General features: G+C 42.8%; 6 protein-coding genes across 6 annotated transcripts; all 6 read left to right on the top strand.

The window, feature by feature from the left end:
- Positions 1-4,770: 4,770 nt before the first annotated feature.
- Positions 4,771-5,493, top strand: RHO25_003873 (uncharacterized protein; the record flags this gene model as incomplete). Its single annotated transcript, XM_023599344.2, has 4 exons — positions 4,771-4,808; positions 4,880-4,971; positions 5,052-5,155; positions 5,335-5,493. 4 exons carry the CDS (start codon positions 4,771-4,773, stop codon positions 5,491-5,493), a joined length of 393 nt encoding a protein of 130 aa, XP_023456294.2.
- Positions 5,494-5,807: 314 nt separating this feature from the next.
- Positions 5,808-6,392, top strand: RHO25_003874 (uncharacterized protein; the record flags this gene model as incomplete). The annotated part of the gene is made up of 4 exons (XM_023599345.2): positions 5,808-5,848; positions 5,916-6,001; positions 6,063-6,163; positions 6,246-6,392. The coding sequence occupies 4 exons, from the start codon at positions 5,808-5,810 to the stop codon at positions 6,390-6,392; spliced, it is 375 nt and encodes a 124-aa protein (XP_023456293.1).
- Positions 6,393-6,852: 460 nt separating this feature from the next.
- RHO25_003875 (uncharacterized protein) lies at positions 6,853-7,501 on the top strand (the record flags this gene model as incomplete). Its single annotated transcript, XM_023599346.2, has 4 exons — positions 6,853-6,890; positions 6,939-7,033; positions 7,116-7,228; positions 7,352-7,501. The coding sequence occupies 4 exons, from the start codon at positions 6,853-6,855 to the stop codon at positions 7,499-7,501; spliced, it is 396 nt and encodes a 131-aa protein (XP_023456300.1).
- A 729-nt stretch (positions 7,502-8,230) lies between these two features.
- Positions 8,231-10,072, top strand: RHO25_003876 (uncharacterized protein; the record flags this gene model as incomplete). The annotated part of the gene is made up of 7 exons (XM_023599347.1): positions 8,231-8,471; positions 8,567-8,752; positions 8,817-8,959; positions 9,026-9,279; positions 9,335-9,686; positions 9,775-9,933; positions 9,986-10,072. 7 exons carry the CDS (start codon positions 8,231-8,233, stop codon positions 10,070-10,072), a joined length of 1,422 nt encoding a protein of 473 aa, XP_023456299.1.
- A 2,582-nt stretch (positions 10,073-12,654) lies between these two features.
- Positions 12,655-13,917, top strand: RHO25_003877 (uncharacterized protein; the record flags this gene model as incomplete). Its single annotated transcript, XM_065602459.1, has 1 exon — positions 12,655-13,917. The coding sequence occupies one exon, from the start codon at positions 12,655-12,657 to the stop codon at positions 13,915-13,917; it is 1,263 nt and encodes a 420-aa protein (XP_065458531.1).
- A 72-nt stretch (positions 13,918-13,989) lies between these two features.
- Positions 13,990-14,431, top strand: RHO25_003878 (uncharacterized protein; the record flags this gene model as incomplete). Its single annotated transcript, XM_023599348.2, has 2 exons — positions 13,990-14,109; positions 14,162-14,431. 2 exons carry the CDS (start codon positions 13,990-13,992, stop codon positions 14,429-14,431), a joined length of 390 nt encoding a protein of 129 aa, XP_023455578.2.
- Between the last annotated feature and the right edge of the window lie 931 nt (positions 14,432-15,362).

Consider the following 15,362-nt stretch of genomic DNA (forward strand, 5'->3'; position numbering starts at 1 on the left):
CTATCTCTTATTAACTTTATTCTAAGAATTTTCTCTAGTTCTCTAAGATCTTTAATCTTAAATATCTTACCTAGCTATTCCTTAAACTAAAGTATATCTTCTAGCTTTAGTACTATAATTAGAATATTATCTATATAGGTTAGAATTAGAATATTCCTTTCCTAGTAGATAAGAAGATATAGGTCTACTTCTAATTATATAAATCTAATTTGTTTTAACTTTAAGATATAGAGTTTGTTCTAGTCTCTTACTATTTACTTTAGTCTATATAAGCTTCTTAGAATTTATAGGACTATATTAGGTAGAATCTTAACTTCTAGTAGTAGAATTATAAAGATTTCTTTTTAAAGTTTGCTTTTAGTAAATATATTATTTATATCTACTTAGTAGAGTTCTAGATCCTTCTTATAAACTATAGCTATAAATACTCTTAAAGTATTATATCTAACTATTAGTATAAAGGTCTCTTAGAAATTAACTCTAAACTTCTAAAAGAAACTTCTTATAACTAGTCTTGCTTTAAACTTCTTAATAGCTCTACTAATTAATCTCTTTATATTAAATATCTACTTAGATATAATAAGGTTTGCTTCTTTAGATAGAATAATTTTTATCTAGATATTATTACTTCTTAATATAGTTAGTTCCTTTTAGACTATATCCTTCTATATATATCTCTATTTAGGATTCTAAATTGCCTCTTTATAGGACTTTAGAATAGGTATCTCTTATCTCTATATAGAGACTTAAGGAGTAATTACTATAAATATAGACTTCTAAATCTCTAATAGAGCTTCCTAAATCTACTTCTATTCTTAGCTTTAGACTTAGCTTAGGAATATCTTATAATACTTAGTACTAGGCTTCTCCTTTTATCTATATTCTTTCTATTTCTTCTAAAGTACTTATTTTATTACTATACTATAAGCTTTTAGCTCTAGGCCTAGTCCTTTATTTAAGATAGATCTCCTTCTCTTTTAGCTATAAGTTTAGTCTTAGTTCCTCTTCTAATCTCTATTTTCTTATAGGTCCTACTATATAATATTTAATCCTTTTACTTTAGAATATAGTCTTCTACTAGTACTAGAACTAGCTTATCTATTAGCTTTCTAGCTTAGCTTAGGTAGTTTAGTAGTTCCTCTTTTCTTCTACTAGAGTTATAGTTCTCTAGAGTTTTCTTCTTCTAGATTCTCTATCCTCTAGTACTTCTCTTTATTCTTTAGTAGAGATAGTAACTATATAAAGAGTATTTAGCTAGGACCTATAGGTTTAGTTACTATAGCTATAAGTATAGTAGCTATAGAAGGTATAACTACTATTAGCTTCTTTAGAGGTCTACTAACTAGGTTTCTAATAGATATACTACTTACTTAATTAAGCTTAGGAATATTTAGCTCTATATCTTCTCCTTTCTTATACTTAAACTAAGTAGTAGTATTATAGGCTTTAATAGCTTTTATATTAGGCTCCTAGAAGAGCTATATTTTAGTAGTATTAGGAATATATCTAATAAATATAGTATCTTTACTTCTATTTATTAGTTTATCTAATCTTATCTCTACTAGCTAGGACTTAGGATCTATATAGACTACTACTTTATAACTCTAAACTCTAAAGTATAATACTAAGAGTTAAATATCTAAAAAGGCTTCCTTAGGTAATACTTTAAATCTATTAATTTCTAGGCTATTAGGAAGAGAATTTCTAATAACTATATAGGCTACTAAAGCTTCTAGCTAGAATTTAATAGATATATAGATATCTTCTAGTATTGCTCTTATATAGTTTTTAGAAGTTTAGATTAACCTCTTAACTACTCTATTCTAGATAGAGTTATATACTTTAGTTATATAGAAGAAAATTCTATATTCCTTCTTCTACTACTTTAGTATAGTAAGAAGCTCTCTTACTCTATTACTCCTTATAATCTAGAGGGAGTTTCCTAATTATAGCTTAGCTTTTACCTTCTAGTCTTTAAGAATACTTAGTATATTTTCTCTAGACTTTATTAGGAAAGTCTATTTCTTTCTTAAGAAGTTATTAATAATCTTAAGCTACTATTTATATCCTAATCTTAAGATAGGCAAAGGACTATAGATATTAATAGAGACTAGAGATAACTTTTAAGGTTTTCTCTTAGTTTCTTTTCTTCTATATTTCTTTATTTTTGCTAAGGAATATACTCTATAAAGTTAGTATTCCTTTAGAATAGGAATCTAAGCCTTTAAGTTAGATACTTTATATAGGTTTCTAAGAAGATTCTCTCTAAAATATATAAGTCTTCTATACTAAAGCTCCTACTATTCTTAAGTCTTTTCTTAGGTTTTAAAAGTATAGACTTTATTCTCTTATTTTTAATTAAAGTATAATATTATAAGCTTCTATAATATATTATTAATCTCCTTAATAAATAGTACTTCTTCTAATAGTTTTATCTAGATAACTAGTTTCCTAGATAATAAAATAAGTATAAATTTTAGTAGTTAAATACTATACTACTAGCTAAATTAGCTCTAAGAAATAAGATTTACTTCTAGACTAGATATAAAGAGAATATTTTTAAGAATAATCTATTTTTCTCTTTTTCTACTTATTACTATATTTCCTATATATATAGCTATTAGATAGCTACCTCTAACCTTAATTTACTTTTTCTTCTAAAGAGGTTTTAGTTCTTTAAAAAGTAATTCTTAGTTAGTTATATATAATAAAGTATAGGAGTTAAGTAGCTATTTTAATAGTATATACTTGCTTTTTATTTCTATAGTTAAGTATATAACTTTATTAATATTATTATCCTCTAATAGAAATTAAGATACTTTAAATACTACAGAAAGCTCTATATTTTCTTAAGTAGTATATACTTTCTTAGAAAACTTCCTTAGAGTTTATTTCTTCTTAAAAGATTAGACTTTTAAGTTAAGTTTCTTTACTATTTCTTTTAATACTTCTCTATCTAGTAAAGATCTCCTTCTAAGTATATTCTCTCTAAGTAGTATTCTTCTCTTCTCTATTCTACTAGTCTATTTTAAGTTAATAGTTCTCTTAGCTTTATTAAAATATAAATATTTAGTAATACTTCTAAAATACTTCTCCTTATAGAAGTAGTATTTTAGCTTTATACTTTAGATTTCTCTTTCTTTAGTAAATATTACTATTTCTTATAACTAGTATCTATACTATATTAATTTCTTTACTTTAAAAAGTTAGAGGATTTCTTTAGAGTTTAAGTTCTTCTAAGCTTAGATAGTCTACCTTATACTCTTATACTTAGCTAGAAGTATAAAGAGTAGATACTTAATCCTTATATTAGGAGTTTTATAGTATAACTCTCTCTAGTTAATCTCTATAATTCTTCTTCTAAAATTACTAAAGTAGACTTATAATTTCCTAATTATATCCTCTAGTTCTATTTTAAAGATTATAAATTCTTAGATAATAGCTATTATATATACCTATTAGACTTTACTATATTTCCTATATAGCTTTATTTAGATATTATATACTCTTATTATATTTATTACTTTATTTTAGTTATTTATATAAAGACTTTCTATTAGGATATAGATTGTCTTTATATTATTCTTCTACTATTTTAGACTAAACTCTAAAAATATAGTATTTTTCTTTTTATTTAATAAAGCTTTAGATACTTTAGCTTTAGCTAAAGTAGATACTAATAATCTTTTTAAGTCTAAAATTATCTAGAAGATTTCTTTTTCTCTAAGTATATTCTTCTATAGCTTAAACTATAGTCTCTAGTTCTCTTTTATTAGAATTAGTATTCTCCTTCTATTTAATTTACTTATTAAATCTATTTCTATAAAATTAAATAAATAAATTTAAACTCTAGAAATATAAGCTCTTTTAATCTAATTAGTAGCTTCTAGATTTCTACTTTCTCTAGTTACTAAGACTCTTCTCTTTTAGCTAAAGTATCTAAAGATTCTTTTCTTTTATAGAAGTTAGTTAGATTCTTAAGTAGAGAACTTCTAAAAAATCTATTTTCTTAGAAAAGTACTACTAGCTAGTTCTAAAGTATTAGTAGTACTTAGTACTTAGGCCTAGTCTTATCTACTTAGGTACTATAGTCTAAAGCTAATTCTTTCCTTTTTATACTTTTTTAGTATACTTCTCTTTTAAAGTAGAGTATATCTTACTAGACTTTTCTCTATTTTACTTACTTTTTTAGAAACTTCTAGCTTATAACTAGGATCTTCTAAAGCTTTAAAGTAGTATAGATAGAATATACTTCTAGTCTCTCTTATACTCTTTTTCTACTTCTTTATCTAATTAATACTATAAGTCCTATAAGAGATAATATATATTACTTTAAAGATAAGAAAGCTAACTCTTACTACTTAGAGCCTCTCTATAAACCCGAGCTTATAACCTATTAAATTATATTCTCGTAGATACTCGTCGAATAGATATAATATAGTAGAAGTAGAGATAATAAGTAGGAACTAACCGAGTTAATTATGTTAGTTAGTTACAGGTTGCATCTTACTCCTAAGATAGGCATTAGCTAGGTTATATAACCTAGTGTTATATAACCTATGTTACCTAATCCTAATCCCTAAAGTGTCTCTCAGAATGTCCAACTGGACTGCACTTTCCAACAGTATATATATGTATGACTCTCACTTGCTGCTGCTTGTTCTTGCCATCCATCTCCAAGACAGCTTCGATCAACAACACCTCTACCCAGCAGATTTACCTCTAGCAACGACCACTCGAAAAAACAGAAACCCGACAACGACAGCAAAAATGCAATTCACAACCTTCGCCTTCGCCGCTGTGCTTCTGTAGGGAACCTCACACCCTTCCGACTGTGCGAATCCTCAACAAATGCTGATTCCTGACCTTGCAACAACAGCAGCCCTCTGGCCCTCGCCCAGGCTCCCGCTTCCAGCTTCGGTGTTCCAAACCCGAATGACATCGCTGAAGTCGATTACTGCCAATGTGTTGGTATGAAAATCCCTTCAATCACAGAGCCAAGTTGAAAAGAAAGGACGACCGATTTCTAACGCTTTTGATGAACTGCTTAGGTTTCACCGGAGCACCCAACGACGTTCCAAATAATCAGTATACCGACAAAGTCTGCATGGGCTGGGCGGGAGCACTTTCTATTATGAATGGCAGCTTCCGGCAGGTAAGTTTCTCTTTTTTCTCTCCTCTCCCTCCTCCTCCTCGTTATTCATATTGCTACTATACCAGTGGTCGTACAATTGTCCTCTCCCTTCTCATAGTCATCGAAAGACTCTTTCCATACCCTTGCCTGCATCGGCCACATCCAAAAAGACAAGAACGTTGACTAATCGCAACACACAGTGCACCAACGTCAGTCCCGACGCTATTACCGGTTTCAGCAACACTTGCGCTTCCTACGGAGAAGCTGGTGCGAGGGGTGCGAAGTGCTGTAAGAGAGGACAAGCTTGGAGCGAATGCCAGATGGTGATTCCAGGAGAGAATGGCGGAAAATGCTCCTGATTGATTGATTGAAGCACAGCTGCGGTCTCGTATAGACTTAGTACCTGATTTGTGGGGAAAGAGAAAGAGAGAGAGACACTAAGGGGACCACTTCTGATGTGGAGCTGAAACTAGAGGGACCGATTCTGCCGCTTTCGGATCTATACATGATCACAAACTCCGCGCGTTCCTCGTCATTACGATCCTTAAAATAGAAATTGAGAAAAGCAGGAACGAATGTCACTTGTATAACTTTCCTGTTTTCGCTGTTCTTCTGTCATACTTTCTTTACGCTGATTGGACTGAGGATCGCACTGCCGACAACCTTCTTCAAGATGCAATTCACCACTGTCGCTTTCGCTGCTGCGGCGCTTTTGTATGTGCGCTACATAAATGACACAGGAGAAGAACGATCGCTAACGTGAACGCTTGGACAACAGCAGCCCTCTGACTCTCGCTCAACTTGGCCGTGCTGGAACGTCCCCAAGTGAAGACAGTATCGCAAGTGCAGACTACTGCCAATGCGTCGGTATGTAGTAGCAAGCTGGCGGTACTCTTCACCAGTCGACTAACATTCCCTTCTTCCTCAGGCTCCTTCGCTTTCCCCGACGAATCTCCTAACCAACCTCTCACCGAACTGGTCTGCAACGCTTTCCAAGGCAACAGGACCGATGTGGATGGATATGCTCAGGTAAGATCTTTCTTCCCACTTCACACACCTCCTGTTGTCACATCGGACATAGTGCTGATTCTGTCATTCTTTGACACTGTAGTGCTTCGGCGTAAGCCCTCCCAACTCCGGCTTCTCCAACTTCTGCGCCTCCTACGGAGACAACGGCGCCAGAGGCGCTCGATGCTGTAGCCAAGGCCAAGCATACAAGGATTGCCATGTGATCATTCCGGGTATCAATGGAAAATAAGCAGACTGGAGGCCGGTTCGGAGAAGGCCTTTTCTTGTTTTGGTCTGGAGTCTTATGTCTCATTGTAGTAAGTTTTGCTACAGTAAGGAGGTCATTTGACACTTTTGGGGAAGTGCCAAGTCATACCGCTAGGACGTATACGTGTCAGACCGCACAAAATTGGATAAATTGCCAGTTCCGAACGTCAAGGCTTCATTTTATCGAGAAAAGGCACGCGACCAGAAGGCTGAGCAGCTTACAGAAGTTTCTTGGCCCGAGTACCAAGCCTTTGACCCATGATTGTAGCCCTTAAGTTGGCCGATTCTACCGGGTCTTTGGTCTGATTCTGGTCCTCTTCTGGATTCTAGAATTCCCCATGAGGAAGGGAGGTCCTTTTGTGTATAAAGTCCAGGTCAGGGACGGTGTGGAGGCCTGGTATTCGACACGCTTCGATTGGCATTGACCTTACAGTTCAGTAAAGATGCAACTCACGAAATTCGCTTTTGCCATTGGGCTTTGGTGCGTACAGATCAATGTACGTGATGAAGCTTGACTTACCAGAAATAGGAGCTCAATAGCCACTGCTCACCTTGCTGCTCGTCTTACGATTGCCGCTCCAAATCCGGATAGTGTTGCTGAGCAGGCTTATTGTCAATGTGTTGGTTCGTGGTCCACTCATCAACGCGGAGTTATTCTGATTGAGTATGAGGGATGAGAAGGAAGCTGACATTCTCTTTCTCACAGGCACCGCCAGGCCCGACGATGCGATTCCCGATGACCTGCCCAACAAGGAAGTATCTGTAACAGCTTGCAATGCTTACTCAGGCATTCTATTCGATGTGGATGGGTTTCCGCAGGTAAGTGAGCAAGTCGTTCTCAGGTAATGGTCAGACGTGGCACTTCCGCTATGCTATGTCTGACAAATATCCGAACGAGGTTCGTGCGAGCAAGATCTTGTCTAACTTTTTTGTCTTTCGCAGTGCCAAGGCATAGACCCTACTGCGGTCTCTGGTATCGCCGCGTTCTGCGCTTCATACGGCGTAATCGGTGCCAAAGGTGCAAGATGCTGTACTGGAGGTCAGGCGTACAAAGACTGCGATGTTGTCATCGCGGGTCCCAACGAGCAATAGGAGGATCCGGCGGACTGCGATCTCTGCTCTCGGTATTCGGATACTCCGTGCTTTCCACGGAAGAAAGAGAAGACTTGATGAGAGACCAGGAGCGGGATTGCGGATCAGATGACAGATGATTACTGTCCTTGTCGTTAAGGTAGGGATGACAGCTCAAACCGAAACCTTATCTGTTTGATCGCTCTCGGGACTGGCTGAGCGCTCACCGATTCGGCCCATCATCGTTGCTGTCGTTCTCATCGAACTTTCGAAAGACAGGTGACAGCTGCACGAAGCATGCCTTTTGCTGATGTTTGACTTTGCATCTTTTTGAAAGCGGTGCGATTTGCTAGATGGATGTTGCTCTGCCGAGGTCAAAGATGCTTCGTGCAATGCGACATTTTGGAACGCAATTGCATGGAACCATAGCCAGCGGATGATCAGATTCATCCAGGTTGGCCTTCTCTGGCTCATGATCAACCGCCTAGGTCAAGTTGTCTTATCAATCAGTACAGATCACCAATTCGTCAGTGTGCAGAAATCTAGATTTCGTCACCGAGCAAGCCTCACGACTGCGACCATGCCTGTAGAGCTTCCGTTTTATCCTCTCAGATTGGTAGGGTCTTACACTTCACCGCATGTTCTTCTCACTGCGATATAGAGAAGGTGTGTCGAACGACGAGACAATTGTCCATGCTGTGACAGAATAGAGATCCGGACCCTAGAATCATAGAAGCCAAGCCGAGCAAGATGGCCACGTCCAATCAGCCGGAGCGACACCTGCGCGAAGATGAGCAAGAGCAAGATGAAGAGCAAGTCTTCAGCGACGACCGTAACGATCCACCGATTCGGCGAGTTATTGGTATCGTAGCCCTCATCGTCCTCGGAGAGAGTCTTGCGGCTACGATCTTATTTCCCTTCATCGTATTTATGGTCCGGTCATTTCCGCATATCGAAGAGGATAGAGTTGGGTGGTACTGTGGTTTGATCAGTACGTATTGTCTCAGGCAATGCTTTCTGCTGGCAGAAAGAGCCTCCACGCATTGGATGCATTCAAGAACACGACTGCTGATTCTTTCCCATCAGCTTCATCGTACTTCATTCCGCAGATGTTCCTCGCACCCGTTTATGGGCTCATAAGCGATCGGATTGGAAGGAAGCCGATTTTGATCTTCGGATTGCTGGGGGCGTCGATATGTACGTTTAGATTTGGAATGGCGCAGAGCTTGATGGCTGCCATGATTTCGAGGGCGTGTGCGGGATTCTTCAATGGTATGTTCCGGATTGCGCTGGTCGATGATAGGCTCATTCCTGGTTGCTGATTGTTGTATCACAGGCACAGCTCCTGTCTCTCGAAGCTGTGTGGGCGAGTTTGCGAACCAGGTGGGATTGAACAAGGCCAAGGCTATGGGGATTTTCGGGTTCTGTTTCTCGCTGGGCTCGATCATCGGTCCATTGATCGGAGGGTATTTGAGCAAGGTATAGTCCGTGTTCCGTCCACTGCGGAGAGTGTTTCCGTCGTACCATACTAATACCGTAGAGCAGCCTGACTTTAGTGGACCAGCGGGCGCCTTCGCAGAGTACCCGTACCTTCTGCCGTGCGCTGTGTTGACAGTGTACAATTGGTTCACAGCTCTTGTGACATTCTTCTGTCTACCAGAAACGAATATACACCGGAAGCCACTACGAAAGGTCCAAGTTACGAAGCCGCCGGAGGAGCAACCATTGCTTCCATCATCAGAGAACTCTCGAAGTCGGGCACATGTGTCGGCTGTCTTTCTCATCATATTGGGACAAGGGTAAGCGACGCCACCGAGCACGTACGTATGTCTGGTTGACTAAATGTGACCGTAGTATTCTCGCCCTTCACGCCGTTGTCTTCGATGAGATGTATCCCGTGATTGCAGCGTCCGCTCCACCTATCGGATATGGCTTCACCGCGAAGCAAATCGCTCGCTCGCTGCTGGTTCTCGGTCCATTCGCAATCTTTACACAGCTCGTTTGTTATCCTTGGCTGAGCAAACGAGTCTCATATGTGAATTCGTGGCGGATTTCTTCAGTTTTGTTCTTGTTCATCTATGGCATCTTCCCTTTCATTCCTGGACCGCAGACAGCGCCGGCTTGGCTAGAGTGGACGTGCTTGCTTCTTGCACTTTCTGTCCGCATCGCAGGGCTGGTCATAGGGTATACGAGTATAGCGGTCTTGGTAAGTCTTATTCGCTGCTGGTCTACCTTCTCGCTCTTACTACAGCGAGCAAGTGGGCTGTTCACTGACAAAAGAACTCGCCATTCAGGTCATTGACATTGTACCACCTCAGCAGGTTGGTATGTATGTTGGCTTCTCGCAGACTGCAATGTCCGCAGGGCGAGCAATTGGTCCTGCGCTCGGAGGCATGGCATGGTCTTGGGGTCTTAGGAACAACCTGCCTGCGCCATGGGACGAGCATTGTCTGGTGAGTACCTTGGACCCGTGTATCTGATGGGCGCCTTTCTAACGTAAGCAAGTATCTGTTGCAAATGTTCCTGGCGTGCTTGCAATTCCTGACATCATTTGGATTGAAGGCTGCTCGGGACTCGATGATGGCCAAGTAAGGAAGGCAGTCTCTTGATGGAAGTGGCCTGGCTTCTCCTTCCCCACGCTTGGGCGTACGCGCTTGCATTTTGACCCCTGTGACTGTGACTGTGGCTCGATAGAGTGCATCCTCAGGCAAACTACATGTACACCTCGTGAACAGAGGTTCAGCTTAGAAGAACCACTCCGGCAACATGTCAACGCCGAAAGCTTCACGTCGGTCCAGAACCTGACAACACCGCGTGTCTTGGCGCTTGCTTTACACGACCCAAGGAAGGGAATGCTCAATTTCAGAGATGAGCTGCCTGTTACAACCACAATCAAGGTGCGTATTACTCTACCGGGTCATTTTCACGTGGCTCACTGAAGATATGGCTTTCGACATCCTAAAGACATGCTTCGACCCCCGCTCCAGCATCTGGTTGGGAGTTGGTAATCCCGATCCACAGATTGGTCCTTCACTCGAAAAAGTCTGGATGGGCTCGAAATGTCTGTTACATTATGCTCCAATGATGATAGTCCTGGTCATGGTCGCCGAGTCGTGGGATTCGCACCCAGTCCATAAATTTCTGTTGGAATATTTCGTGTTCTGCTTTTGTCGATCGTTTTGACTCAAGTACACAAATAAGAACATATAGAGAATTCAATCAGGATGGAAGTGTCGGAGAATCAGAAGCAGCGCGAAGCTGAAGCCGCACAAAATCAAGCATCCCTTTGGTCTAGAGCGCGCACTCGTGCAGGCAGTCTCCACGAAGTTTCGCCCAAGACTCAAGATGAAGCTTTCATCTTTCCACGCCGTACCAGACGTCCCAAGCCATCTGGCCGTCTTGACAGCGCAGGCGACTGGATGAGCCCGCAACCACTAAACGAAGAATTCGAGCACGCCCGCGATAGAGATTCCGACTCTGCCAGCTCAGGGCCGCCCTCTCCACTGGACCTCACGCGGACAACGGAGAGGCAGCACAGACCCTTGCTTCATAATAACAGAGCAAGAGTCGGACAGCCACCTCACCCCACAGCAAACTGCACAGTAAAACCAAAGAAGCGCGCATCATCTCCACAATCTCCGTTGTCGCGAATCCTTTCTCCGCCCCTGGGTTCGTTAACGAGCATCATCGCGCAGCCAGCACCAATCAAAGATATCAATTCGGATGAATGGGCTCGCATGTTCCAAGATGATCCATATCCACGTGGACTCTCGACAACAGGACTGCAGCCGAAGGACTCAGCGTGCAGCCTTCCTGCGACCACAAAGCCACGTCCTGAAGGGTCACAAGACGCCACTTCCAGCATCGCTGAAAGCTCCGACCGAACATTCTCACCTCCACAAGAATACATCGACGCCTTAGTGAAGCGCTGCAGCTTTCCTCGTCGGGAGCCAAGGCCTTCGACTGTTACCACTGTTGAAATGGAAATAGTCGACGGCCCAGGATCCGCGTTTCCGAATGCCCGCTCATCTCTCCAGATCGCACCACATGGTGAAGCTTTCGACGGCATGGGCGAACTTATCGAGAGTGTGCATCTCACTCGTGTGACGAGCTTGGCACAAAGCTATAGGTGCAATGTCCTGTTGTCTCCTATCGAACAAGCCGAGCGGGAACGTAAACACATGGAATTTCGCATGGAAGTCCTGGCAGAATGTGGCAAAAATTGTCAGAATAATACCTCTCTGGCTTCGTTGTGCCCCTTTTGTGAGCATGTCAGCGTTCGATTCAATCCGTCGGATTATCTCGATGGGCCGAATGGCCTAAGACAGAAAGCTCTGGAGGCCAGGCGAAGGCGGGAGGATTTGAGCCCCTTGGATCGCTTCCATGTGGGAATGTATATTTCTTGTGGGCTTTTGAGTACTATCATGACCTACTGCATTGTTATGTATGCAATATGGGCGAAGGAATCATGGCCATTATTGGTAAGCATAACGTCGATTGGCTCTGTGCATTTTTTTTGAGCAAGCTTTTGTCAGCGTTCGAGTAACCAGCATACTGACTCAACACAGACTTGCGTACCGCTCATACCAATACAATATTTGTGCTTCATGGCCTTCTTCGATACGGGGCCGGCACGTGAGAGACCGGGATCGGAACGAGAGCCACTGCTATCGCGAAGTAGGAGACGTGGAAGCCAAAGAAGGATGAGCCACGAGCGAAGAGGGAAAGATGTCTGGGTTGCAGCACAAGGGATGGTTTAAGTTTTCTTGGGCGCATGTCTTGCTAGTCAACCAAGACCTGGTCCTCATATCACCGAAAGTTTGAGTTCCTGTTTTGACCGTCAATCTCAATAGTGATCAGATTACTTTCCAATATCACCGAAGACCGCCGCGGTATACAGACCGAGGATGACTAAAGTCTCATCTAGGAAGAAGATACCGCTTACGCAAACAGCTTGCGGCTTTGGCTTGTCACTTCAGCAATGGTGCACGGATGGTGCGGAAGAGTCTGATGCCCAGCATAGCCCTGCCAGCGTTGAGAAGATCTGCTAGTCGAGTGTACTGTACAAAAAGGTCTTGAGAGCACCACTGCGAAGCAAGATCCAAAAAATATTCGTGCTCGACAACTACAGGCACTACGAAGAGTCTTCTATATCGCAGATTATATTGCTCAACATGGCACCAGCTGAAATCTGCAATCCATCTATTCCGATACCTGACACCATCTGGCAATCGTTCAAGTCTGCCGTATCGAAAACTCCTCAAGATGTTGCCTACACCGTCTACTATGAACCGGCAGACCATCTTCGAGAGCTCCGGTGCCCAAAATATGCACCTTCAGGGAGCTACCTCAACTGGACGTTCGCCGAGCTCGAATATGCCACAGTGAGCTTGGCCGCTGGCATGCTGACTAGAGGTGTGAAACGCGGCTCCATAATGGTGACTTTCTTGCCCAACGGCATCGCGCGTGAACTTTGCTTGTGGGTATCTGTCGCTCTCCAACTTACGCTCTTGCCATGCGACCCGGCCTTGCTTGAGGCTGGTCGTGAAGAGCAATTCAAGGAGTACATCGACACAGTCTCACCAGGAGTTGTGATCGTGAGCGGTGATCAAGCTGCCACAACATGGGAAGAGCGAAGCCTAGGCACGGGAGCATTGCAGTTGATTCTCCAGCCCACCACTCGACCGGATTGGACACGTTTCACCGCCTTACCGCTTCCGAAGGGCGACTACGATGCCGAGTTGGAGCTCATCGACCAGCAAGATCTTGAAATCGAGAATGATCGCGAACGCATCATTGCGATCCTCTTTACCTCCGGCACATCCTCCGGAAAACCCAAAGGCTGCGCCATAAGATCTCGCCAGATCCTCACCGGCGCTCATGGCGATTCTGTCTTCGACAAGCCGGTGCAGTCGTTGCTCGTTCCCTATCCAAATTATCGCGCTGCAGCCAATTGGATGACTTATCATTGTATCCTCCAGAATACAAGACTCGTGTTCCCTTCAGTGGCCGTGGATATCGCGGCGATGTTGGATGTCATCGAGATCTGCCAAGTAGAGGGCGCGATTATCATGCCGTTTATGGTGCATCTCTTCTCCAAAGATGCCAAATTCATCGCCGGCAAGAGGGATCTGAGCAGTTTCAAGAGGGTTATGTTGGGAGGAGACGTCATTACGGTGGGCGTAATAGAGCAAGCGCGCGCAGTCTTCCCTAATGCAGTCGTTCGAGGTAGCTCTAGTATAAGTGAATGCATTGCTGCCTTAACTTCGAAGAAATATAGAGAAGGTCTTCAACCCACCTTTGGCACTATTGTCAGCGCGGGCTATCCAGCACAAGCTACTTATGCTAGGTTCTGTGACGAAAACCGCAAGGTCGTGGAAAGGGGTGAATTCGGAGAATTGCATCTGGGCGGCCCTTACGTGTTGCGACAGTATTAGAAGAACGTGCAGCCGGAGTTATTCTACGAGGATCAGAAGGGTAACTGGATGTTAACTGGCGATCGTGCATTCATGGACGAGAATGGTTTCATCTTCATCACCGGAAGACTGAAAGACATTATCAAGAAGCGCGGAAGGACGATCTCGCCAGCGATCATCAGTTCGAGGTTGAACAAACAGCCTGGCGTTCTGGTAAGCCACCATATTTGCTGTCAACTGTGATGAGCTAACTAACAGATTTCAGGCCACGGTTTTCGGAGTTCCTCATGAGATTGATGGCGAATCAGTCGTGGCGGTGATTGACAGCGCTGATCCATCGAACACTCCAGAGCGTATCAAGCAAATTGTCCAGGAGTCTCTAGGCAATGACTATGCTCTCGATGAAGTATACAGTCTCGGAGACCTGGGCTTGCGCAGCTTTCCCATTGGACCCACGGGCAAGATCCTCAGGCAGTGTTGGAACTTAAACAGCGGCAAGGGTCAAGTGCGACGCCAATTGTCGAGTGATAGCTAGCTCGGGAACGTCAGAAGCACTGGACCTTGCTGATCCTGGCCCCGGAAGCGACAGACAAGGTGAATGGTGACTTCTAACATCTCTATGTTTCTAGTGCCTGTCACCGAAGCTCTTTGCTGCGTTCGGTCTGTGGAAATTTGCTCAAAGGAGACTCAGAGATGGTCAGAAGTCGATGCCGAGAGAGCAGAGTTCATCATCAAAATCGAGCTTGTATGTGTGTTGTCCACGAACGCATGATGAGTTTCTTTCTAAGTAAAGAGGTAGTCAAATTTCGGCTGAAATCTCGCATTCGGGTTCACTCCAAGACAACACTTCAGACTAAACCGCATTTGCTATCCAGTCTCACAAGATGCGGGGAGCATGGAACGACCGGCATCGGAGATTCCTTCTCTTCCTGGACAGACGTCATCCCCCAGCCATCGAGCATCTCACGATCGCGCCTTGCAGCTTCTCGAAAAGTCCAGGCGGCGTCTGATCCTCTCGTGGTCGTCGGCAGCGGAGGAAAATGCTTCTCCCGTACGCGAGGTAGTATCCGTGCCGTCAAAGCAACCTGCAGGATGCGTGGCTGATCGCCGTCTGACGAGCTGGCGCGTCTGCGTCAAGGATCATTATTACGAGCACTTCTTCCACTTTCTTTATGCTTTCTCCTGTTCATGATGCTCTGCGAATATTAGAGAACCCCGAAGTTTCTTGGATGAGCATGTTTGGACAATACTGCTGATATCACTAATCGCTTGATCAGAAGCAAAGCAGCTAGGTAAGTCGCCCATAGCTTGACTGAGCTTGTCATCAAGGTAGCCGAAGCTTGTAACGCCTATGAGAGTCCAAAGGATAAGCACCGGCAGAGCCTGGCCTCCCAATCTGAAGTGTCTTTGAGGTCGAGACCTGAGCTGCAGCTGTCAGACAGCATAGCAACGACGAACCTCAAGAA

The sequence above is a fragment of the Cercospora beticola genome, chromosome 2, assembly GCF_033473495.1.
Source record: "Cercospora beticola chromosome 2, complete sequence".
Lineage (NCBI taxonomy): Eukaryota > Fungi > Ascomycota > Dothideomycetes > Mycosphaerellales > Mycosphaerellaceae > Cercospora > Cercospora beticola.